The sequence below is a fragment of the Camelus ferus genome, chromosome 4 (genome assembly GCF_009834535.1).
Source record: "Camelus ferus isolate YT-003-E chromosome 4, BCGSAC_Cfer_1.0, whole genome shotgun sequence".
NCBI lineage: Eukaryota > Metazoa > Chordata > Mammalia > Artiodactyla > Camelidae > Camelus > Camelus ferus.
The window spans coordinates 56,241,745-56,269,151 of NC_045699.1; the positions used below are offsets into that span (position 1 = coordinate 56,241,745).

The 27,407-nt window shown below is 36.3% G+C and overlaps 1 protein-coding gene across 3 annotated transcripts in view; it reads left to right on the plus strand.

Moving 5' to 3' along the window:
- The window catches only part of KIAA1958 (KIAA1958 ortholog), a 120,592-nt gene that overhangs the window by 66,426 nt on the left and 26,759 nt on the right, over positions 1–27,407 (plus strand). Inside the window, exon 3 of one of the 3 annotated variants that reach the window (XM_032478207.1) lies at positions 16,229–16,312. The exons of 1 other annotated variant lie outside the window; for it this stretch is intronic. In XM_032478207.1, coding sequence (XP_032334098.1) covers positions 16,229–16,312 — 84 coding nt within the window. Of the gene's footprint in view, positions 1–16,228; positions 17,279–27,407 lie in introns of all 3 variants that reach the window. One more of the 3 variants, XM_032478205.1, reaches the window with a different exon arrangement.

Here is a 27,407-nt window from a genome sequence, read left to right on the forward strand (position 1 = left end):
GGTTATTACTTCTTGGATGGAATTTAATGAATATTAATAGCCTAACTTAGGAAAGAAGGAGGTAATTTATTAGAGTTTTGTACATTTCCATTTTTATATGTTATCTGTTTTCCTTTGCTTTATGTGCCATACATCTTTTGTTTCAAGTTGATGAATAATTCCTTTGTGTTTTTTACTGTATTATGCATTTTTAGAAAAAGATGCCTTCACATTTTGATCTTTACTAATTAAAGTATGCAGTCCTATAAATTGAATGTGAATTTATTATTATTTTTTAATGGAGGTACTGGGGATTGAACCCAAGACCTTGTGCATGCTAAGCATGTGCTCTACCACTGAGCTATACCCTCCCCTCCTTGAATGTAAATTTAAAGGAAGAAATGATTTCTAATGAGCAGTTTGTTACAACTATTTCTATTGTATTATAGCATTTCATCTCTTAAATTCATCAAGTTACCTCATGTATTGTGCTTGAGTTTGTTTTCAGTCATTGAAACCAAAAAATTTTAGCAAACTCATGAAAAGTGTTTTTCAAATACTCCGTTCTGACTGACATACTGATGAACTATTAACAAGCAGGGATGATAATTTTACTTCCAAAATCCTCTTCAGTAAGCAGAGTCATATGCTGTTAGTTCTCTTATTACTGCATAAAAAATAGCAATTATAATAGCCAGTACTTATAGAGTGCTTATTATCTCACTAATTAGTTATGGTAACACAGTTCTCACAACTCTGTAAAGTTAGGACTGTAATTAGCTCCATTTTGCAGATGAATAAAGTAAGTCAAAGAAAGGTTCAACTTGCCCAAGGTCACACAGTAAGAGGTTAGGAGAGCTAAGATGCTGACCTAGGCAGTCTGGTTCCCAAGTTCATGCTGTTAATAAACACGAGGCTCACTTGCTATGGTGATGCTTCTGTTGCACATTTCAGCACCTGCCCTCTTAGCACTTGAAAGGCCTCTTTTAGGACCTGGACCATCTTTGCCTCGGCTTTTTCATTCCTCCAAAACTTGGCCAAAAATTCCACTTTTACTCTTCCTTTTCTAGTCCCAGTCTCCATCTGCTTTTACTGTCTAATTGTCTCCACAAGGAGGGAATGAAAATTAAAGTGTTTAACAGTTGAGGAGACGTATACAGACATGCCTAAAACAATGTCTACCATGTCAAAGTACCACATATATTTTGTTGAAGGTTGAAGCATTATGCAAATACTGAAATTTCTATAAAGAAAAATAAGAGATAACTTTCATTTCCTTTGCTTTCTTTTAAGGAAACTTATTTAGGGTGCTGTGTGGAGAACAGTTTGAAAGGAGGCAAGAGTGGACATAGGGGATTCCTGATAGCTAAGAAAGGAATTTCTGTGTCATCAGTGGATAATAAATCCAATCCAAACTCTTATTCAAGTCTTGAAATATATCATTTCAGATGATCAAAAGGAGTATGTCAAGAATAGTAACTTATCCAGACATTACTATGTTAACAGGTTTCCTCTTGAACATAAAACAAAGCAATATTTCCAGAAAAATTAAATCACCTAAGAAAAGTGAAATGTATGGTTAAGACGAAGTGGACTGGACTCTTGGTAATTAAAGAGTAATATTTTTAATTAAAATTTTAAGTTGGAAAGATATATACCAACGTGTATCCAGTGGCTATCTTTGGAGGATGGATTTATGGGCAGTTTTGCTCTCTTCTTTATACCTTTATTTTCTGGGGAAAGGTTGTATATTAAATGTGTTACTTTTATGATAAAATGAATAAAATTATTTTTATTAGGGGAAGTGTGCACAAAGTAATCTTTTCCTCGTGTGACTAGTTACCCTTTAAACCATCTGGTTTTAAACTTGATATTTCTAAATTAGAAGTTTTATACACACACACACACACACACACACACACACACATACACATACATACTGAGCATATTGAAGGGTGTGTAAACTCACTGAGGTGAAATATAGTCATGGCTGAATTCCTGAACTGTGCAAGGACTAATTTGTACTTTTGAAAATGATTCAGTATTCAGTAAAATTTTACTTAAGAGTCAGATGTTGAAAGCAGTGAAAGAACATGTATAGGTTGATGAAATAATGCCTATTTAACAGTATTCTACGCTGTGTACTGTATATGAGTCATCACGGAATAAACTGAAAAGGGGAACCATGTTCTGTAAAGCTGTGACTTCATGACTGGAACCGTGGAAAATGTAAATGTCGCATCTATAATAAATCCATGTATCTTCGCCTCCTGCCTTCAGTCCAGAAAAGTGCGAATGAAAAAACAAGTTCCTTTTGGAAATAGTATATGATGTGTCCTGTATCAAAGTCTGAGAGCAGCAGCTCCCTGTATATTTTACGTATTATACCAGCAGCAGATATTTCAGACGTATCACAAGGTACTCTTGATTCAGTGTCTCTGGCAGCATAATAAAAAGCTGGAGGAGAAATCTCTAGTCTCTAATAAGCAGTATATCAGTGAGCACTGTCAGATTCTGTAGAAAATTCCACAGCATGATTTATTACATTAATTACAGTCATGTGGGTTTCATGCTGCTAAGCTTGAAAATGCAGCCACATTCTGAAGTTGATTTAAGAATATATTTTGGCCAAGACGAAAGTGCTCCTTGTTGTGATTAATACAGTACAGTATTTATTCTCTTGTTCTACTCTTCTTTTGCCTTTGGAATGCTTAATTTCTTTTCTGTTACTTGAAATGAAGTTTGAGATTTGAGAAGCTTCATCTAGTTTTTTATTCATTCTTGTCTTCTGGCTTCCCTTTTTCCTTTTGTGTCTTCTTACTTGTTGCTGAATGTTGCATCTCCTCTATATGTGATGCCTGTTTGAATCTACTCCCTTCTAAGCAAATGTGGCTAGCCTTGAGCCGTTCCTTGCTAGCAGGGCTGCCCTCAAGGCTTACTAGCTTGCACCAGGAATGCTACCTCCTTTTGAGTGGAAGGAGCTTTGACAGAAACCCTCATTAGCTTCATTTAATTAAAAAAAGCATTCATATAGAGAGAATTCCATGATTATTCCTTTGTTTAGCACTGTACTGAATTCATAGAGTCACATAATGTCTCTTCCTATGGTGGCACAATAAGCTTGTCAAATCACAAGATTCTAGGTCATGGGGAATGGAAGGTCTCCTAAGGGTTATTTAGATATAGACATTAACTCCAGTTGTGTCCATATGTCCATGACAGGGTATGTTCAGTTTTGCATAAATGCCCAACATTGGTTGCCTTTATAGGTCCAGCTTGGAAGAAGTAGTCAATATTTGCTACAAATTAAAACATCAGTAGAGTAAGACTCATATGAGGTAGGAAGACTTTGATTTAGTGGATTGGAACATGTTTCTAAGAAGCAATATGTATAAAGAGTTGAATTTTGATGATTCATATGCCCAACAATGAGCTAAGTGATTTACTTTACTACCTTATTCAATTCTCGTACAGCTCTTAAGAAATAGGAACAGTCATTATACCCATTTTACAGTTGAAGAAACCAAGGCATAAGTTTAAAAACTTACACAGATTCATAGACAGTTAAGCAGCAGAGATGGGAACTGGACCTGGGCATCCGTACTGGCAAAGCTGGAGCTGTTTGCTACACTATCTTTGTCAAGTACCCTGAAAAGGGACCAGGCGAGATCAGATTTAAAAAATGCTTTGGGCAATTTGGGAAACAGTATTTGAACTTAATAGAGTCATCTTGAAAGCAAAGGTTTCAATCCATTGCGTTTCAGAGGGAAATAATTCTTTAACTTACTTATTATTTTGTTGAATAACAATATCGGTTAGTCCAGTATGTTTTATCATAGTATTTTTTGCTAAAGCAGAAGCAACTTAAACATTTATTATTTACGAAGCAACCGTTCTGCCTGGGAAATAAAAACATTCAGATGAGAAAATCTGCCATCCCAGCAGTGTGGCAGCTGCTGTAACTGAGGCTTGGGTTCAAGCTTATTTGAAGGAAAAAGAGTCATTTTCTAGGCCTTCTAGGTAAAAGAGATAGAGCTCTGTTTTTCAAAGTATGGACTATTAGAACCGTTTGTCTTAAAATCATCTGAGAACGTGTTTAAAATAGAGACTCCTGCACCCTGTTAGCCATTACTTAGTTCCTTGTCATGAGGATCTGCAAGGTCAGTGCCTAGTCTCCTTTACACATGCAACGTCTCACCCACCTTCCAACAAACACAACGAACACTTTGGCCTGATGTAATTGATATATGGAGACAACAGTGAATATGGGTGAGAAAGAGACAGTTTTTGCCTGCACTTTATTTATTTAGTAAAAACTGGCATTTTTTTGTGCTCTACTTTTATTTGTAAATTTTTATCAAGGAGAGAATTCTTCAGAGGTTCTAGAATCACATGACATACAGCCAGGCGAAATGAGCAGATGACTAACATTTATTTAAGCGATTTCTGCTTCAGTGAAAAATACTATCAAAAATCATACTGGACTAACTGGTACTGCTGTGCTAAATTTTCGTGCTCCTGAATGTGTATGTAAGAAAGTGTTTACTCCCACTGTTGGAAAAGATTAACTGAGCATAAAAATAATTTGCTGGTTAGAAAGCTATAATAGCATACAAGTCTGGCTTCAATTAGTGATGTTAACAGTCCTAGAAAATAGCCTGCATTTTGAAGTTTTAGGCAAAAACATTAAAATGTACGAGTTGGGTATTTAAAAGAGAAATAAGACACTGAACTTTTTAATACATTTCATGGTAGTTACAAAGTTATCTCAATTTGTTTTCCACCTTTAAAGCAAATATACCTCACTATTTTTTTCAATAAATTTGCAAAGTTTAGAAGCTATTGCTATGTTCAAAAAAATGAAACATGCATGTTGGCAAATGAGTATCATAACCCCTGACTAATGAAATTGAACTAGGCCTATTTCCTAAGGTTACCAACCAGGGAGTATTTTCTTATAAATACTGAGATCATTTTCCTTGAACATGGAAAGAGTCGTAAGAAAATTAATTTCAAATGAATGCATGCGTGGAAGAAGTAAGCACCTAATAGCACCATAATGTCAGTATAATCTCTTTTTAACATGGAGGTCAGGATTGGGGAGAGCTTGATTTTCTGGTTTTATTGATTCTAGTGTGGACTTCTGTTAGAGTATTATTTGTTTTTTCCTTATCCTGATATTAAGATAAAAGATACTGTCTTATAGCAATTTGTGTGACAGCTGATAGGTCCTTATTTGCTAAGGGATTAGCCCTGGGAAAAACTTCCAGTGGCCTTATAAGTCATTTCATTAATATAGACATTCACATCACCTGCCCTGACCACAGCTGCCTCTGAAGAGCCTTACTAGGGATAAGGTGGCTATGAGATTCTGATTGTGAGTCCTAAAATTTAATTTTATGTCACTGATTTTTATTTTTAGTCCTTTCTAAATGCAGTGAGTGTGGTTGGTCTAAAGTAGATTGTGTTAATTTGGTGTTAATTTAGTCGACAAATGTTTATTGAATGCTACTACTCAAGTGCTTTTTCAGACCCTGGGAATAAAGCAGTGAAGTACTGGTCCTTATGGCGCTCACAGCCCACCTGGGCAGAGACAGATGCTAGACAAATTATCAAGTAAATATATAGTATGTCAGATAGTAATAGGTGTATGGAAGAAAGTAACAGGCTAAGGAGAGTTAAGAATGTCAGATGGAGAAATGGGGTGTGGATTTATTTATTCCTAAGTAACTTCTTCAAATGTTTGACATTTGGAGGTTCTTTGCACTTAGCATATTCAGTCTCCTCTCCTGGTGTCTATCTTTATAATTCCTACATGAGACCCTCCACACGGCCATCCCTCTGGCCCGGCTTATTGCCCACCCCAACCCTTCTTCCTCCCCAAACCAGAATTGGAGGGTGTTTCACAGTCCTTATGAGCACGAGCCTTCCCGTCCTTTTCCCTTTGCTCACGCAGTTGCTCAAGAGCTGGAATGCCCTAACCTCCTGTTCTGCTTAACCGAATGGTACCTTTCCTTTCATACCCAACCAAGTCCCCAATCCCCCATGGAGTAGAGCTCTAACACAGCTCACACTCTTTTTGACTTCTCTTTCTCTCTCTTTTCTTTCTGAATCCCTATAGGACCTGGAGCCCATGCCACAAACCCACTGCCTAGTTACACAGCCGTGCATGGTTGTCTTAATTAGTTTTATCTGTGTTAGTCTTCTCTTCTAGCTGTGATGTCGTCTCTGTAACCATCAGGGACTTGCCTTTGACTACACCCCACAAGTCTTGAAATGCAAAGGGGGCACAGTGGGTACTCACAAAAAAATGTGGATTAAATATTCAGTCTAGCTGCAACCTCATAAATATAAATCTACTCACCAGCTTTTTATTTTTCACTTTTTAAATTTAAAGTACATTCTTACTTAATAAGCTCATGGACTTAAACCATTCACACTGGTTTACAAAGAGAATTTGAACATCACTTCTCCATCAAGAAAAGATAAAATACTCTTCTTAAATGAAAATAATAAAGGAGTTAAACACCAGGAAATGTTTCTTATGGCTTCAGATGTATTACTTTAATAAAATCATAAAAGGAATGTGATAGCTGAGTTTATTTTTTGGTTAAATTGAGTGCCAGAGCAATAGAAGCAAGTGGGTCTGAATTTAAATCTAACATAAATCTCCTCAGATGAAATGAGAACACAAGATGCTGCACTAATTATGTGTTTCTCCATGCCATCTCCTAACAAGGGAGGGAATAATTGGATTAATGGGGTGTGGAGACTATGTAAATACGTACAGAAAAGCTGCCTGTGTAAAAACTTCTCTCAGGCTCTTGGCAAGAGTCCCTGGGTCAGTGCTGAGGCTCTTCCTGGGGCCCCATCCAGGAACTCAGTAACCTAAAACTTTTCAGCTTGTTGGCTACATTTGTCTAAGATCTATTTCACTACACTAGGTTTATGGGATGGCTTCTTTTGAGAAACTTAGAGTAAGTTTTAGTAATAAATATTGTGAGTCTTGTGGCTTGTGCAGGCAAGAAGTGACCATCTATTATTCAAAGAGCCAATGTCATGCATACCTTCTCCGTACAGAGTTTATCCACCCTCCCTACTTAGAACCAAAACCATACTAGTAATGCAATAGCAGCAAACTCCCCTAAAATATAGCCCAACAAGGTATGGTATGGGTAGAAAAGAAATAATATAAACTGAAGGTCTGGGGGGAAAGCAGACCTTTTTAAAGTGCAGTTTTGAAAGCCATGCATGTCCAGAAACTCACACTTTTTTTATTATACTCGGGTCAAAGCTTGAGGTGTTCAGTCGTTCAGAATATATGTGGAGGATCTATGGATTTAAAATTCTTTTAACAGTAAATATTTGGGCAGATTTCATGCCCAGTCTTCATTTGGTAGCTGTGGTGTGCTGGGACATATGCTGGGTACTCAGGATTCACAGACGATAAATACATGAAAAATACTTAATAAATGGGGCATAGAGACTATACAAATAAGTATAGAAAAACTATCTCCTTTAAAACTTTATACCTTTTTTCTTTTTGGGGGGTTGGTTGGGAAGTGAGATGGTGAGAGAGTGGTTGACTTGGATAGTCCCTTGTTCCCTCTAACTCTGACCTGCTTCCATCAAGGGGGTTCAGATTATAGATCATTTTATGTCTGGGGATGTTTTCCAGCAGATCATCCAGATGTGAACTCAGCCCTACTTACATTAAGCAGAGTTGACTGAAGATTTTCTTAGCATGGGAGAAGATAGATTTATATCATAATAAAGCAATATACATCTGACCATGTAGTTTTCTGAAGAACAACTGGTTTTCTTAGGATAAAGTATGTAGTCATGAATAATCACTTACTAGATGAGGCCCAGCAGGGTCTGACTTGTGGGTTTTCAAATCTCTCTTCATACCACTCTCCCTTTTAATCACTTCAAGCCAGGCCCACTGACGTCTTTCAGATTCCCAAACTCAAGTTTCCATTGTAGGAACTTCTCATGCGCTGTTCCCTCTACTCTTCCTCCTGTAGTTTGTATGACTGGCTTCTCATTTTTAGGTCTCAACTAAAAGGGCTTTTTAGAGGGTCCTCCCTGGAACATCCATCACTTATTCTTCCTCACGGTACTCTGTTATTTTTCTTCATAGCATTTGGGTCAGTTTGTCTAAGATTTATGTGTGTTACTGTCTGTTTCCCTCGCTCTATGATAAATTCCACAAAAGCAGGGACTGTTTACATTGTACTCATCCCTTTAGACTCAGTTTACTTAATTTCAAACATGTTTTAGTTACTCACTAAGTGTGCTCTAATGGGTGAATGAGGTGGGCACTCAGGACTTGACAGATCAGATGCAGAAGGCAGAGAGAGCAGGTATGAAGGACGGTACTCAGATTTCAGGCTTGGGCAGATGAGTAGGCGGTGGAGGCATTGACTGGGTGGACGAGAGCTGGTTTGTGGGACGTGGCCTACATTACATTTTAAGTCGAGTTACATGTATTGATTAGGCTGTTAGGTGCATCAGGTTCATGGGAACCGTAGGAAACATGATTCTGAGGCGTGCTCGTTCACCATCTGTAGGACTTCATTTCTAGTTTTTAAATACCTGATCTGCTTAGAGAAAGTTTTGCGTATTTTGGGCTGCCACCTTGTTGTCTCCATGAAGTTTTCTAGGGCTCTGGGATTTTACCGACATCCAATTTTTAAAATTTGTTATTAACCACAATTTTCTTAATATAATAAACCGTTTTGCTCATTTCAGTGCATTTTTTTCATTAATAACAATGACTTATTCGGTTTGCCTGCTTAACCATATGCATACTTCTCTTAAGAGAATTGAAAGTGATCTTCATCTTAATTTTATTTGTGTTGAAAACAATTTTTGTCGCTATTTAGAATGCAAGTTCTATTTCTTACCACATGTATTCAAACAAAATTTAATGAAGTTTGACTGCTGAGTTTTCGACGAATGCCAGAATCTTTAGGAATGTACCTCTTCTTCATAGAGTAGATTTTGTGTGATCAGAGAGCATTCAGTGAACATTTATGGTGTCACTATTAAGTGCAAGGCTCCAAGTTAGAGACGAGAAGTTGCAGCAGTCTCGTTCAAATACAAAGAGCTGGGTCAGAATTCCGACTTCTTTTCGAAGTCACTTCAAAACAAAAAAGAAACAGAAACAAACATTTTCTCAGATAAAACTAGAGATCTTCTGCTAGAACCACAGTATGTAAAGAAAGTGATGAAACAGGGATTTAGATACAACACAAAGAGACATGCGACTGTAGATCTCAGATGGAGCTGTGAGATGTCAGTTTTCCACTGAGGTGGGACATGCTGAGTGGTGAAATGAACACTTTTGAAGAACTGGGATAGGGAGCTTGGGTTGGTGGTCAGAGCTTCCCCGTATCCTGTTTGACACTAGAGAGCAGCAGAGGAAGCAGGACCAAAGAAAAGAAACACGTACACGCTTGCCATATTTGTGGGAAGTCATGACAAAGCACTGGAGAAACACTGGAATTTATGGCTTGAAAGGGCACACTGTGTACCAGAAAAAAGATGGATGCACAGTGATCAACACTGAAATATAGCCTGGTAAAGTTATAGCCCTTCACAGATAAAGAAATAATCATTTAGCTGTCCAGATGACCCCCCCCCCGCAACTCAAATGCAATCAGGAGACCTGTGAGGGAGAAAGATTGTGCTGACCATTGACTTCTCTACAACCACAGTCACCACTGGGTGGCTGTCTAAGAAAAATATGTTGGTGCCTACCTTAGTATTTATACCAAAGTTAATTCAAATGATTAAATATTTAAATATTAAAAATGAAATTAAGAATGCTTTAGCAGAAGACGTAAAAGAATTGTTTTATGGTTTCATAGTGGGGAAAACATTTCTAAGTGTAGCACAAAATATAAAAAACATTTTAAAAAACAGATAAATTCAGTCCCATAAATGTAGCAGAGTCACAAATACAAAAGGCAAACTAAAAACTAAAGGTACATACACATACATGTATACACATCTTTATATATGTCACAAAGTGTTAAATATACTAATAATAAGGCAGAATATATCTAGAGCTCCTATAAATCAATCTTTTAAAAAATGGACAGTGGAAAAAAAGAATTCACAGGAAGAAAATGAGAAAAATAAAGGAGACTAGTAAGTATTTGAAAAATGTGAAATATCGTTTATCATAAAAAATGAAAATAAAAGCATAGTGTAAATTTACCAATTAAATAAGCAAAATAAACTTGATAATACATTATATTCTGGGAAGATACAATGAAAGCAGCTCTCTTGTATCTTGTCATGGAAGTTAAATTGGCACAACATATATACAAGGCAGTAGCAGTATAGCACTTCTGCAAGTTTATTCTGTGTATATACTGGCTCATGTGTAGGAAATGTCACGTATACAAGAATACCCAGTACAGTGTTTACAGTAGCAACAGGATGGAAATAATGCTAATGTCCATCAGCAGGGAATTAGATGTATCCATATAAAATACTTCACGGCTATTAGAAAGATTGAGGCAACTGTGTATGTAATGATCTGGAGCTATCTCTAATACACTGTTAATGGTAAAAAGCAGAGTGCAGAATAGGGTGCATAGTATATTCCTTTTTTGAAAGAAAAAGAATGTGTGTGTATGCATAGAAAGTCCCCAGAATTATACCCAATAAATTGGTAACATGGGTTGCCATGTAGAGAGAAATGTGGTGACAAGGAGGTGGGATGGGAGGGTGAATTACTTTTACTCTAGACTTTTTTTGTATTTTTAGATAACTGTAATGTATGCTATATTGCTTATTCAAATTTTATTACTTAAATCAAAAGGACCAAACTCTATACAAAAAAATTACTCTTAATGCCTACTAGATGGATGTTCTAGTAGGTGACAGATTGAAATGTGAAGACTAATAAAACACTAAAGCTTTTGGAAGAAATAGATCTTTCATGACCTTGGAGTGAGCAAAATTTCTTAAACAGGATGCAAAAAGCATGAATCATAAAGGGAAAAGTTGATAATTGGACTACATTATCCATTATCTTGTTCATTAAAAGACACCAACCATTAAGAAAGTGAAAGGACAAGCCCCGAACTTGGAGAAGATATTTGCAGTGTATTTATCTGACAAAGACTTATATGCAGAATATGTTAAAACCTCCTACGAATAGTAAAGAGCAGACAATCTGTTAGAAAATGACTTTAACAGACTCTACACAAAAGAGAATGTCCAAATGGCCAGTCAACCCATGATGAGCTTCATTAGTCATGAGAGAAATGAAATGTAACACCCCAATGCAGTAGCATTACGTACCCACCAGAATGGCTAAAATGAAAAAAGACTAATGTTGCTTAGTGTTGCTGAAGATATGGAGCAACCTGAACTCTCACAGTCGTGATGGAGAAAGCAAATTGGTACAACCACTTTGGAAACTTGGTTGTTAGTCTTTATTACAGCTAAACGTGTGATTTCCTATGACCCAGCAATTCTGATTCTAAGTGTACACCCAACAGAAATGCATCCACATGGCCACCGAAAGATACCTGCTAGAATGTTCGTAACAGTTTTATGGGAAATAACTCAAACCTGAAAACTACGTAAATGTGCAAAAAATGGAAAAATAAGTTGTGATATATTCACACAATGGAATGTTACACAGCAATGGGGATAAATTATCTACAACTACATAATAATATGGATGAAACTTCCAACATAATGTTGAGGAAAAGAAGCCAGACACAAAAGAGTTTATCCTCTTAAGATTTCATTCATATGAGTTATAACAATAGTCCAGAGAAACCTATGCTGTTTCAAGTCAGAATAGCTGTTATCCTTGGTGGGAAGGAATAACCAGAAGAAGGGGCCATGAGGAAGGTTTCTGAGGTGCCAGTAATACTCTTTGTCTTGATCTGAGCATGGGATTCAGTTTGTGAAAATTAATTGCATGCACTTAATGACTGATGTACTTTTGCACACATGTTATACCTAACAAAAAGTTTTTAAAAGGAAATGGATCAGAAAATTTTCTAAAACTAGAGGTAAATGCAAGAAAGTTATAATAGTTCTATATTTTATTACCAATATTCCCTGGTTTTATTTGATTTTGTAATTAGCTAAAAAATGTATTACTATTACTTGACTTTAAATCCATTTACTTCCCCCATTCATGCAAAATGAATGAGAATTTCTCTACCCTTCCAGCCTCTTCTTGTGGTGCATTCCAGGCTATTAGAAAAGAACATGATAATGTGACACTCTTTTTAAATTTTATTTTCCTGCAGATGGAATGGTTCTACAGTTATACACCCAATTCTGTTGTTGGGCAGTGGTGGGGTTGGTTGCATACCACCAAGAAATTCTCTGATACCAGCTGGGTGTCCTAAATTCAACTCAGTCCTGATACTGTCTACCTAGAGATAGCATCAGATTCCACAGGTTAAGGATTCAGTCCAGCAGGACTGTCCTATTCCAGCCACTTCAGAGGCCAATCACAAGTGCTGGTTGTCACCTCTGCTTCTGACTGACCCATCATAGATGGAAGGTTACAAAGAACTCCTCCTTGTTTTAGATTAATTTGCTAGTGCAGCTCACAGAGCTCAGAGAAACATTTTACTTAACTGGATTACCAGTTTACTATGAAAGCATATAACCCAAGAATAGCCAGGTGGAAGAGATGCAGAGGGCAAGGTACGGGACAGAGCGTGGTGGAGCTTCCATTGCCCTCTCTGAGTGCAGTACTCTCCCCAAATCTCCACGTGTTCACCAGCCAGGAAGCTCTCAGAACCCTGTCCCTTTGGGTTTTTATGGAGGCTCCATTATATAAACATGCTGGATTACATCAATTTCCAGCCACTCTTCCCTCCCCAGAGGTGGAGGAGGGAGGTAGGACTGAAACTTTCAACCCTGTAAGCACCAGGTTGGGTCCACTGACAACCAGCCCCTATCCCCAGATGCTTTCCTGGATTCACCTCATTAGCATATAACAAAAGTCACCTTTATTACTCTCATCACAGGAAATTCTAAGGGTTTTAGGAGCTCTGTGCCAGGAACCTAGACAAAGACCAAATAGATATTTCTTATATTATCACAAATTCTTAACTAAGATCGAGACCAAGTAGAAAGGAGAGAAAGGTTTGGAAATAAGGCTGGGCTGAGGATGTGAAAGCAGTACTCGTGTGTCCGTCAGCTGTGCATGTGTTCGCACCATGCTCATGATGCGGATTGAGGAGATGCAGGAGAGCTGGCTGCTTCACTTAGGAAACTCACAGATGAATGACAGCCACGCCAGCACTCCAGGCCCTTCTATAATCTTCTTCACCACTTAGAGTATGCTGACTAATGCTGCTTGAGTCCAGCAGACTTCAACTATTTACTCACATAATCCCTAAAAAAAAACTGAAAAAAAAGGATGTACCACTCACTTATTTTTAAATTGATGCCCAAAGATTTTCAGCATGTTTCAGTCAGTTTATTTTTGTAAAAGGAAGTAGAAAATACTGTATATTTTATAAAATGAAGATAGGATTGACTGTAACTAGAATCAATATTTCATGTGATTTGATAATAGTTGTTAGTAGGCATCTTATGAACAAAGCATACTGAATCTGAAAGAATTGAATAAAAATTTAAACTTCTACTTTATCTTGAACATTTTGGTAGTCCTGCAGAATATTCCAGTTCCAACAAAAAGAAATCAACTTCACCAATCTAAAACCCTTTCAAAAATCCTAAATTCAAAACACCCTAATTCAGGACCAAATACCCTGCTTCCAATGGGAAATTTCACCTATATCAGAACGTTTGTAAGACACAGAAGAACAAGAACACGGACAAGATTATAGATTTAATCATCAATTTATAAATTTTAAAAATTGTGTTTGCTCAAAGTCTTTAATATCCCAGAATATGTAACATGGTAGCTTTGGGATGAGAAACCCAGTCTTCATCTGAGAAAAACGAGTTTTAGAAACAATTCCATGTGAAAGTTGAGGAACTGGAAATTTTTTCCCTTAAGTTAACCTGTGAATGTTTATTTCTTAGAAAGTCTTTGCTTAAAGTTTGAAGACCACTGTGACAGATATTTGGACAAGTAGCCAAAATAAACACGTGCTGGCCCCTTTGGCTTTCTTTACATGTAAACAGTCAGGGAAGCCAGCGTGCTAAAAGGTTACCTGTAACCTGTGGCCTCCACCTTTCAATGGAAAGATACACATCTTTATTGTTGATATAAGAACAATTTCAACTGGAAGAAAATGGCATAGCCAAAAGTTAAGTCTAATGAAGCATAGAAGATACTGTTGTGTATTTGAATTTTAGAAATTTGATCTCAGAAATGTGCCTATAAAAATATCTGATTAGCTAGTTTAGTGAGTTTTAGTTCATTTCATTTTACAAAATTATGAGGATTTTGGCAATTTTACCTTAAAACTGTCACTTTGAAATAACATAGATATTCATAAATGTGTATAGTAATACAAAAAGTATGTTTTGTGGATAAGATTCAGCTTATTAGAAATTTTATTTATCTTATTCTATGTGGTTATTTCAAAGACTTCCCACTGTGCAAGCAGCCTTACAAATTAAAGTTTTCCTAAAAAAGATAATTGGGATAAACAAAATAATTTAGAATGAGAAATTACATTTTTATGTCGTTTTAAATTAATCTTGATGTTTGCCTCTCAGCAATCAGAATAGCCTGATTTTTTCTATTGTGTAATTTCATTTTTAGATTTTCTCTTGAGTTCTGCCCAGACCATGTCTGACATAATTGTGGTGATTCTTGACAAAATGTTTTTATTGTTAATGTTAAGATCCCAAATTTAAATGACATGTTACTGAGAGGAAACCATTTAAATGATAGCATTAAATTTAATCATTGTTCTTTTAAAAATCAAGTAAAACAGAGAGGGCTACCTTCATAAGCCATAACCACTAGAACTTTGTTTCTTAAAGTATATTCTCTTCAAACCTCCTCCAAGCATAGAGGGGCTAGTTAAAAATGCAAATTCTTGGGCCTGCAGTTAGGAATCTTATTTTGAATGAGCATCCTGAGTGATTCTGAAGCTCACTGAAGTGTGAGAACCGCTACTCCAGAGCAGCATTACTTAATCATGGATGACCCATAATGAAAAAAGATGCACCTCCAGGCTTTGATGACTGAATATAAATAATAAATTAATAAACCGAAACTGCCCAAGCGACATACTGCTGTCCTCACACCTTGATTATAATAATAGCTGGGTTCAAATTTCATTGTACTGTCTTTATAGACATGAAGTATCATCCTAATTACTTTCTCAAAACACCAACATTTTTTGTATTGAAATGTAGTTGACATACAGTATTATGTTAGTTTCAGGTATGTTATGTAATTTGACATTTGCATACATTACGAAGTGATCACCATGATAAGTCTAGCAACCATTTGTCCTCGTACAAAGTTATCACAATATTATTGACCATAGTCCTTTATGCTGTTTATTACATCCCGTGACTTAGTAACTGGAGGATTGTACCTGTTAATCCCCTTCACTTATTTTCCCTACCCCTCACCCCTGTCCCTTCTGGCATCCACCCATTTGTTCTCTGTATCTGAGTATGTCTTCATTTTTCAAAACACTATGTATTCTTATCACTTCTTATATTATAAACCACCCTGCAATTACATAAGAATATTTATAAACTATGTTTACCTGAATTGCTGCAGAAGGCATCAAATTAACTGCTGTAAATGATCTGTTTAGTAACTTTTAAATAGAGATCTCTAGAGATGTGCTAAATAAGAAATTAGAATATTTTTCATTTAATCCAATAAAATGGAACCAGTACAATCTCTGGTTTCACAAATGAAGTGGTTAAAAATGAGTGTGTCATTCTAATGGGGCTCTTGCATACTGCATTAGGATAAATAGCACATTTCTGTCTCACTTTTTTCCTAAAACAAAGGCTACCTCTAATCTCACTCTTTCCACAAACCTTCGTGTACTAAACTATGTGCCCATGACATGAGAAGCTCATTTTGATTGTAGTGGACATACTCTTGTCTAGTACATCATTTGTGAAACTGAAGTTGGCTATTATAATGCAGCAGGTATGTAAATAACATTTATTAGTGATCTCTGTAAAATTGATTCCTTCTTTCCCTTTTTATTATAGAAGGAAACTTTATTTCAGAGTAGAAAGTGCATTGTCTGAACTCATCAACACCCTCTCTATCCTTCCCCTCCCCAATTTGTTGCAGACCAGGATGAAAGAGCAGCTGAGCTCAGCAGGGAGCAGAATGAGAAAACCATCCGGAGCACGCAGACCGCGCTCCGCAATTTCCGGGAGTTCCTCATCTCTAAGTATCCTTCTGAAACAAGAGAGATTTATGTCATCCCTTGCAAGGAGTTGGATGCCTACCTGGCCTCTTTCTTTGTGGATGCCAGGCAGAAGGATGGATCCGAGTATGAACCCAACAGCTTGGCCAATTACCAATGTGGACTTGAGCGCTACCTAAAGGAACACAGGTATGGCTACAGTATTACCAGGGATAAGGAATTCAAACGCTCCCAAGAGGCCCTGAAACAGAAGCAAATTGAACTCCGCTGCAAAGGAAAAGGCAATAAGCCACACAAATCCATGAAGCTCACCTTTGCTGATGAGCTCATTCTGCGGAAAAGGGGGCTGCTAAGCCGCTATAACCCCGAGGGTCTGCTCAACCTTGTCTGGCTCAACAACACAAAAGCTTTTGGGCACTGCACAGGCTTCCACGGATCTACCTTGAAGTGGGGTGATATTCGGCTCCGGGTAACAGAAACAGGGCTGGAGTACTTGGAGTGGATGGGTCAAGACACTGGTGACCTAAATGCGAAAACCAAGAGAGGGGGGACAGACTCCCGTGTGTATGCCACGCAGCACGCGCCACAGACCTGCCCCGTGCAGGACTATAAGGAGTATGCCCAGCGGCGGCCCCCCGCCATGCGCTACGAGGATGCCCCTTTCTACTTGTCCATCAAGCCAGTCGTGAACTTGGCAGCTCTGCACTGGTACAACTGCCAGGCCCTCGGCAAGAACAAGCTGGCCAAGATGGTGAAGACCATGTGTGAGAAGGGGAACATCCCCGGCAGGAAAACCAACTTCAGTGTGTATCAGAGCTGCAGCACCTTGTCCGAGGCCCAGAGCAACCAGCTGGTGCTTATCTGTAACAATCTGAGCCAGCAGGCCGCCCAGTCCGTGGCCGGGCACTCCAACAGCGGCAATTTCATCGTCTCTGCCTCCTATGACTCTTCCTCGGACACTGCTTGACCAGGTGGCTTGAGCGAGACCCCAGTCTGGGTATTGTGTCCAGAGAAACTGTGATGATACACTGCCTCTCGTTCCCTTTCCTCTGCCCTCAATGTTAACTTTATAAAAATATAAATATATATTTTTCTTTTTACAAATAAGCCAATGGAGATAGTTTAGTATTACTAACATAGTATTTATAGGCTTAAAACAAATGTACTCGTGGGTGATTAAATGTAATTACTGTTACAGACTTTACAAAACCATAGTGGTTCTCAGGCAACGCAAAATAGAGAAGAAATTCCGTTTTTCTCAAAAACTGTCAAAAAGGAAACTGAGAGTCATCCTAGACACTTGTGTCCTCAACTCCTGCTTTTCTGTCCCACCCCACCTCTTGTTTTTAGTGTACTTAGAAAATGGCTTTTTTTTTTAATTTTTTAAAATTCTGTATTAACTAGGAGGAGACAACACTAACTTTACTATCTTCACAAAATTGTCAGATCCAAAATACGAAAATATTGATGTAAGCTGGACAAACCGTTTACATACTTTTTCTTTTTTAAGCATAATTAGATTTTAGCTCCTGTGCCTCATTTTTTACTGTATGAAAGTCTAGATGTTTAGTTAACATCTTTCATTTTAGGGGCAAAGGGAGGTAGGAGAAGGGAATAAAGGTGCCAGTCTCTTTGTAAGATACATAATTTTAAAATAATATGCAAAGTCCAGAATTGTGGCAAAAAAGACTGTTACTAGCTCTTTTTATACTCTTGTACTTGAACCTGGATAGAATTTTTTTTTTTTTTTTGGTTTCCTAAGAAATCAATGTAAATGAAATTTGCTTATCAGATTTACAAGAAATTTAAAACTACCAAAGCTTTGAAAATGTTCCCAAGCATTAGACTGTATATCAAACTTAAAGAGAAGGTAAAAAATGAAAAAGTCTGACTAAGAGTCTAGAAGCACTAGTCAAGAAACAAAAAACTCATACTCTTCAAAACTCAAATCCCTTGAATTATTTATTTATAAGCCTTGAACTTCAGTCTCTTTTCCCTAGGGAATTACTTGACTCTGTTGAGATAAAAGGAATATTGACACTAATTTTAGGTAATAACATTTTGTTACCAAATTTAGCTGAATTCAAAGCATTCTTGAAAATGTGTAAAATTTATTCTACAGTAAATATAAATGCATTTATGTGCAATAATCTTGCAAATTATAATAATAATAGTTTTGGTTGAACAACTCTTTGGGTGATTTTTTCCAAGGTCTTTATCTTCCAGCCTGTGGTGAATTATTTGTTGAGATATATCAATAATAAAGTAAATTTAGACGCTAGGACCACATAAAGTGGAGCTCAGTTCATAGTCTGTATAGTCATTAACACATAAAAAGAAAATCCAAATCTTAATTGTTTTGTTGGATCAGGGGAATCATTTGTTCTTCAAGTCATTGTCATAATTCACATTAGCTAGGAAGGCAGGTGGTATTTTATGTTTTAATTTATTGTACGACCAGGACAAATTTCATTTTGATTTGCTTTGCTAAATCATCACATTAGCTGAGCTTTCCCATGTCTAGGCAGCTCTTCCCAACACCAAGTCATAAACACATAAAGACCCATTCCTCTAAGCTGTGACCTTTCCTTTTTGGCTCAGGAGTGGGAAGTCTGCCATGCCCTTGGTATTCTGCAGTCTACTTCATTTCATGACTTTCTTTTCATAGAGAGGCATCCAGAAACAAGAAGAAAGAGCGGAAGATATCTCACTTTATTTTTTTGTATTGATGATAGCCACCATTTGTGAATCAGTATGTGTGCCAGCACTATATGTGCTAAGTGACTTACGTGTATCACTTATATAAGTAATACTAATTTATGAAAGTTAGAAAATCCAGATAAACATAAAGAAAACAAATACTCATAAATCTGCCAGCCAAAAATAACCACTGTTAATATTTTGGTAAATATTTCTTCAGACATTTCAGTACATACATAGTTACTTCTGTATATGTGATCTTTAATCCTCTCAACAGCTTTGAAAAGGTTAGTCATCTCTGTCTTATGTTGCGCTCAAGACAAATCAGATTATAGCTAAGGAAATGGTACTGTCTGTCACCTGACTCCAGAGTTTTTTCTATTTGCCTTTCTTACTTAGTTCCAACTCATAAATTAGTTTCCTGTGATTTGAGCCAGAGATGGGGACATAAGTGTCTTCCCATCTCTCGAGTCTGTCTGATCCAAAGGGATGTAGAGTAATCTTTCATCACACAGTGTCACCTAGCCGCCCCTCTGTTGTTCGTTTCGAACCACAGGGCCTCATTCTCCCAATTCTCTTTACGAAACTTTCCTGTTCTCCTTATTCTTTGCCAGGCTCAGAAGTGCACATGACAGCCTACTGTGAAAGTGCTCTTTTTTTTAAAGAGAAGGTTGTTTTTACATGTTACCTCTTAAAAAAAAAAAAAAAGAATTTCTGTAAGACATTTAAAATGTGATTGTGCATTTTGTTTTTGCATTGACATACATTAAGAGTCTTCATTTGCTTTGGACAGCAAAATAAGTTTGTCTTGGGGAAGAAGGACAGTCAGTATGGACTGAGAAAGTAGAGCTAGGAAATATCGAATCCCTGTTTGTGTATATTGAGGTACTAAAATGAAAATCTCTCTCCTGTTTAATCCTGTTGCATTTTCATTTAGAAGAACACAAACTAAGAATGTGAATTATCTTTTATTTATTTATATTTTGCTTTGATAACTCAACCAAATAGAAATATTGTGACATTTAGATTTAGAAAACTTTTCTGAAGAATGGCTTGGTAGAATTTTAGCTGAATCATAGTGTCTCTTTGGGTTAATTAAATTACGAAAAATTATCAGCAACTACCTCTAAATTTTGTGTTTTTGTATGAACAATACTGAGAATATACTACTGCCAGATGCCATTTTTATTATTTGTCATTTTAGCTTAAAAATTACGCCCATACTGTGGCAGTGGTAGATGCCAAAATTGTATATGTGCTTTAGCAAAAAATCCGCAGTCCAATAGGTGTTCATTACAGGTGAATGTGCTGCCTTTCCAGGCAATCCTGTGGTTCATACAAAATTAATAAAACCATGTTTGCAGAGTTTACACTTTAAGGTATGTTGTGTAGGAAATTCTCTAGTGCCCCTCACATGACTCTGGGAGTTTTGCACTGTCTACAACAAAAACGCCAAATCCATCTGTCCCGTATATGGATGATGTAGCTGCATAATTAAATTTTTCTTCTATATTCATGTGAGTGACTAATGATTGAACATCGTAGATGGTAGCAATTTTTTATAAACCATAACGTTTGAAAAGGTTAGAGATATTCAGGATGTTTATCCAACAGAGATTATTCTTAAGAGTCCATTTGTTAATCATGGTTAGTAGGGCTGGTCTGAATATGATTCATAATACATCAGCTACTTAGAATACTTATATTGTAGTTATTTTTACCTATATTAAGTTGTCCCCATGTTAAATCACTTCCTGACCTACATAAGAATAGTCTGAAATTTTTCTAGCATAGCTCAGTTCTCCTTGATTTTTCAGTTAGATCAGGATTAACTGAAACTTTCATTGAATTAATTTGTCTAAGTCATATGGCTTAGCTTCTAGATGTCCTGAAATCAAGTGACTTCACTGAGATGAAAATGTAGTCATATCAACAAATATTTGAACGCCTTGTATCTAGACACTAGGAGGGGTACAAAGATCTATAAAATAGTTCCTGCTTTCATAAGATTTATAAAAGGTACTATAAATTTCTTGTCATTTTTGAGAGCCCAGCAAAAAACTCTGCCAGTACTAGTTTGCATAGTTTCCCAAACTTTGTACTCATATCGTTTGTCCTTCCACTGAATATGTTGGTTTACTGTAGAATACATAATACTGCTTTGAGTATTTTGTGGAGGATCTTCCTTAGAGCTGTTTTAAAGTCAGTGATAAGGCAAAGCCATTTCTGCAGCATCCGTTGTGTTCACATAGATGCATGTATGCATGCATCATAATGTGCAGATTATCATCAGAATGTTGTTTGTTAAATACTTACAGTGTACCATAGTGTTAAGTGCTTCTGTAAGTTGTTTCACTTAATTCTTGCAATAGTCCTATGAGGGTAAGCATCATTATTTCTCTTTTATAAGTGAGATCTAGAGAAGTTGGATAGCTTGCCCGCAGCACAGTTAACATAAGGGCATAACATACAACATAAGAGCGTCAGGAGCTTCAACTAGATCCACATACCATCAAGCACTGGCCTTTTCTGCTGTAGCTGCCTGTTCACAAAGTGATTTTTCTTTCTTTGCTTCTGTAGACCCTCTGAAGTGATTATAAATGAAATCCTTAGTGTAATAAAATCATCAACAGGATTCATTCAACTCTGAATCCACTGAGAGCAGTGCCATCACCTGACCTGTTTGTTAGCATAAAAGTATGTAGGCTCCCTATCTAGTTATTTTGACATGGAACATTCAGCAAAGTTTGTTTCCCCTTAGCCATGAGTAGAGAGCAGAAGTTTATGTCATTCTTTAAAGAACTCAGTTTTGTCATGGAGGTCAGTGTGAATGTGCACAAATAATTATATATTTTTTAAAGTGATTGTCATTGGTTTTTACCCCAAATAAACCAAAAATCCTATTCAAGAGAGTTCCTTATAGTTCAGACAGACAAGGGGGAGCTACTAGGTAGAGGGAACACCTCTCTTAAGCCCAGCAGCCAATATTGTCATCCATCAGATACTGAATTTTCATTCCAATCTGACAGGGCGTTTGGTCTTCCCCTCAAATTGATGCCGGCAAATTAACTACATAATGGAGTATCTTGTTGTTTTGTTTCTGTTTTTTAATCAGTCGAGGTTATTTTTAACAGAAGGCTTTTGGGGGGCGATGCTATCCTTATGATTCTCAGAATTAGAGGTCAACTAATACCATTTAGATTTTTTCTAGTTTGTCTCCACAGTTTTATATATGAGACAAACACTTCTGGTTTTAATCAACCCTCTTCTGATTGGTTTTCTTTATCTACAGAGAAGGAGTATTTTGATCCTTATTTCTCTAGCCACAATAAAGCTGTAATACTTAACATCTGTAAATAAAAACTCTCTACCATATGATAAAGGAAATAAATTTCTAAGCCTAGGGGGAAAAATCTGGGAGAGGGTATAATTTATTGCAGTTAAGATATTTTTTTTAAAGGTTCATTCATGAAATACTAAGCAATTAACAAGTTCTCTATCAATCGGTTTAAAAGATTTTCCTCAACTGGAATTCCTTTATACAAGATGTATCTCCACGAATCAACCATATGATATGTTGTAGATAGTTATTTATTAAGAAACACATCTTTGACAAGGGCATCCTCAATTGTTTTGGGGTTTTGTTTTTCCATTAATGCATGATATTCAGAGATGGCTTCTCTCCGTTTGGTCTGGCTGATATGATATGAATGCATAGCTTTTCATAAGGCAAAGTGATTTAAAAAAATAGGATGATTTTAAGAGCTCCTTGCCATAGAACATAACTGGAAGAAAGAAATTCACTGCATATGTCATCCTTTGGTGGTTGGTGTATTTCTAATGATATAAAAACAGAAAAGAGGGGATGATGTTGGTAAACTGCCACCAACTCTGATTTCACTCTGCTTAGTAGGGACAAGAAGGATAATCAAAATTTCTCATGCTCCGTCCTATTTGTAAATTGACTAATTGGGCCTACCAAAGCTGAAGGAAAGACCTAATTTGGTACTAAAGATTGCATTATTTTTTAAAACGTAGCATTTTAATACATGTAAATTGAGTTTTTATGTAAACCATGACTTTGCTGAATTAGACTCAGAATTAATTAGGTGCGAGTGCTAATTTGATCAGAATATGAATTAGGTCAGATTATTCAAGTAACCATCTTTGTTGAATGAATTACAATCATTGAGGCTGGACCTGGAAAGGACCTAAGAGATCATCTAGCCCAGTGACTCTGAGTGCTGTGAAGAATAGGGGTCACAGTGTCTTCTGGGGAGGAGACAAGGAAGGCAAGGAGATGGAGATTGCAAAGGGAACATACCCGGAAACACAGATTCCCAGGAGTTCTCATATTCCTTATGTCCCTACCTTTGTGCTGTAAGACACTAGATTGAATGAGCTACTACCTCTATTACACATCCTTCAGGTGTGCTGGGCTGGAAAATAGAGTTCGAAACATCTAATCTACCCCTCTTTTATAGAAGAGAAAAACAGCCCCAGAGAGATTAGATGAATGCCCAGGTGTACACAACTTATTAGAATAAGGGCCAGAACTAGGACCTAGGCACTCTGACTTCTAGTCCATAGATAGGGTTCGGGGAGAAAAAGCAACCCTACGTTTCCACTGAATTAGAAGATGTATCCTTTTCTTGTTTTCAAAATTATAATAGTTTTTTAAGCTCTCAGTCAGGTTTCTATTAAGGAATAGATTCAAGCTACCAGATTCCAAATAGGCTATCTTTGCATGTGAATTTTCACTTTTCATTGTGTAGTGGTATGTCTTGATTTTAACAACTTCTTTTGAAATTTGATGGGATAATCTCAAAATGTGATTACCTTTTATTCTAATGAACATCTCATGTACCCTGTATAAATGGGGTACATTTATATTTAGCTGTCATTTATAGAGGAAGGACAAACTACAGTTTTCAAGTAGATGAAATCCAGTTATAGATTATGAGCTAAAAAGTAACTTTTTGTTTAATGTGGTATTCTTTTGAATATCCAGCTACAAAACATCTGTATTATTAGTTTTGAATGCAGTCTACAATACCTTTATTTAGCCTGTGGAAAGTTTAAAAAATCATCTTGAAGATTTGGGACATATCCTCAATCAAAAGGATTAAATTCCTATCAACATAATTAGGATGTTTCTCAAGTGAATTTATTTAGAGATAGGAAGGAGAAAGAAAATGGGAACTAATGAAGAAACCTATAGCAGGAGGATACAGAAATACAAACTATTTGTAAATTTTCATCCTGCTTACTCTTCTAAAAAGGAATTCAGGCATAAATACTTTTTAAATCTCACAAATTTTTTATTTTACAAATTATATTTACCAGGTCATAGTTGAAGAAGAAAGATGAAATTCTAGGGTGTTAAAAAAAAGAAGGTACAATGGTATTGTCTTTTGAATGGAGTGTTGAATTTTACTAGACCTCTAATATTCTTTGTATTACACTGGAATTAGAAAGTTTTACCATTATACATTCATTTCAAAGAGTTTTGAAAATGCTTTGGCATAATTTATTTATTTGTAGTAAGTAGAAGTAGGAAGAATCAGCAATATAGAATCCTGACAGTAATTGTGCATACTGTATTTAAGTGATTTTTATGCCTGTTTACTTTCTGTGATTCTTAAATTTTATATATCAAATACCTTAGTATTACTTCCACTAGAAATTAATTTATGATTGATTATTTATACCGGATGAAGTAGCAGGTCCATTTTAGTATTAATCCACTCAGATTAACTTTATCTAACTGAACTTTTATATCTACAATCCATTATATTACAACTTTTTAAATAGCATTTATAACAAAAGAACTTTTGTTTTATAAAGTATTTGTTACAAAAAAAAAATCTTGCCAAAAACCATTACAATTTCTATGCATTGTGTATAGTCAGTGCTGTCGTTGTTGAGATTATGCATGTTGTTGTTGTAGGTGCTCTTCCACATGTGTGTTTGTGGTATTTATGTGAAATTGTTAACCATTGCTGCTATCACTTATTGTAGTGTAACTGAAAAACTGTGCTAGGAGGCTGTGCCGGTCAACCATGTGTATGTGTGACTTGTGAAAGTATGTACTTAGCTGTTTAATATTTCGAGCCAGCACTTAGTGGCCTCTACAGAAGGAAATGTGTAGTCGTCAAGTGATGCCAACCTCAAAATCTTGCTTCATATGTATAATTCCAGGTCAGCTTTTCTTCTGTACTTTCCCCACCTCTTGAAAGGGAAAGCAAGAATTCTGAACTTTTCTAGTACGTCCCACCTTAAATCTTTTTTTTCCCTGATATTTGAGAAATTCAATAGAATGACAGTGTAGCAGCATAATTGCCCTTCCATCTGGGTATCTTTATGTTGAACAATGTAATAGCAGTACTATGAGGTGCATAACATTACTGTTTTTGGTTATCATGGCTTATTGTTTGAATTGCATTTAATAAGAATATTTAGTTATGTTCATTTTATTTATAAGGGACCATAGAAACCTCAGAGTTCCCAGATATGAACTTTAATATTCAGTATTTGCATAGACTTATTTAACATATTTGGTTGCCATATGACCATCAGAATTTTTTCATGCCCACCTGTCTTTACTTTGCTTCCTGGTATTTCCAGCCTGCCCCAGCAATTCCAGACAAACTCTGACAGTAGAGAGAACATTATTTCAGTGGATTAATTCTACTATACTTTGTTAAAATTCAGCATGGGGGAAATTTCATTATACTTTGTACTCTTAAAAATGGAAGGGAAACTGTCAAAATGTTGAGAAAAGAAGGCTATTTCCTTAAGAGCCTTTTCACGCCAATATTCCAAAACTCCTCACCTATGCAGGGTTTCATTCTGTCTGTTCAATGGGTTTATAATTATGAGATTCTTGTAGTAAAGGGGTAGTCTCCTGAGTTACACAGAGGCTTTCTCTGTGACTGTCAGATCATGGCGACAGCCAGTGCTGTATTTGGAACCATTGCTTATGAAATTGCTGATTTGACTCTAAGAATGTTAAAATGAATTCATCAAGGCCCCTGCCACTTCTTTGCTTAAAGGAAAAGAAAGGCATATTTTAACCGTGAGCCTTTCCTCCAGAATTGGCTTTGGAGGTGACAAAGCAATAAAAGGAAATTCAGTTATACATGTTCTGAAGAAGTTCTGCCCTTGTCCAGTGTCTTCCAGAGTGACACTAAGTTATTTCTTGATTCCTGCATCGAGAATTTTCAGGCAAGGACTTTGTACTTAGAATTCCTTTTGCATTTTGAACACCAAAGATTATGGCGTGCTGCATCCTGGTGATTAACAGTTTCTATTAGATTGCAGTGGGCACATATATTTCAATCCTGTTCTTGGGTTTATTACCCTCTTTGGGCCTTCTGTACATTTTGTATGTCTGTTCTGGCGCCTTTATGCCTAGGGCAACTTTTTAATCAAATAATGCATATGTACTTATTAGGGTTCTAATTTCTACAGTTTGTTTCCACCATGACTTTAAACATTTTTCACTGCTGAAGTTAGACATAGATTTGCCAGATTAGCCCCATAGTTTGTACCTTTTTCGTTGTAATCCGAAAATGTAACTGTAACCCCATAGGCCTGAAAACTGGTGAGAAGCATTTTGGACTCAACAAAATCATATATAGTGACTCAGTTATCTGTTAAAATGATGAACTTTGGTGATTTGGTAGAATGAATGCTGTGTACAACTTAAATAAGTTCTTCCATATTTTCTATAAGAATGCTTTTAAAATTGCTTTTACTCTACCACTTAGAAGTTAATTGGGAATAAAAAGGTAGATTTACCAGTTTAGTCAGTATAATTTGACACTAGGCATCTGTTTAGAAATACAAACACACAATTAATACTTTAAGAAATTTTATGAAGCAGTATAATACTATTCGTTAAAAAATGGATTTACTTTCCCCTTCTTTGATAGGTTGTTATTTTAAATACATTTTCTGGCCACTTACCTTTTAACTGATTTACATTTAAAAAAGTATGTGTGCCTACTCACTCGAGTCATGTTTTAAAATTCTTTTTAAGCTGCGACAGTTACAATGTATGAAAGAAAGAGGAGAAAGGTGAATTGAAATGGAAGGAAATTTCTGTTAATATTTAAAATGTGTGACTATGATATTCTTGGTTAACCAGTCCTGTGCCGGTTGATATTTGTAATAATATGATAGAATGTTTGTTATTAAGAATACACTGTTGGTTTCATTTTTATTTTGCTGCTCCACTGATCTTTTACACCAAGATGTTTTCATCTGTATCAGCTCACTTGTTTTTGCTTTATATTTGTCTGTGTACCTGTGCTCTAAATAAAATTCTAGTTTTATGTCCCAGGGCTTATCCTGTTGCGTGACAATGTTTGCCTCTAATGTAGTGTGATTTTCTTT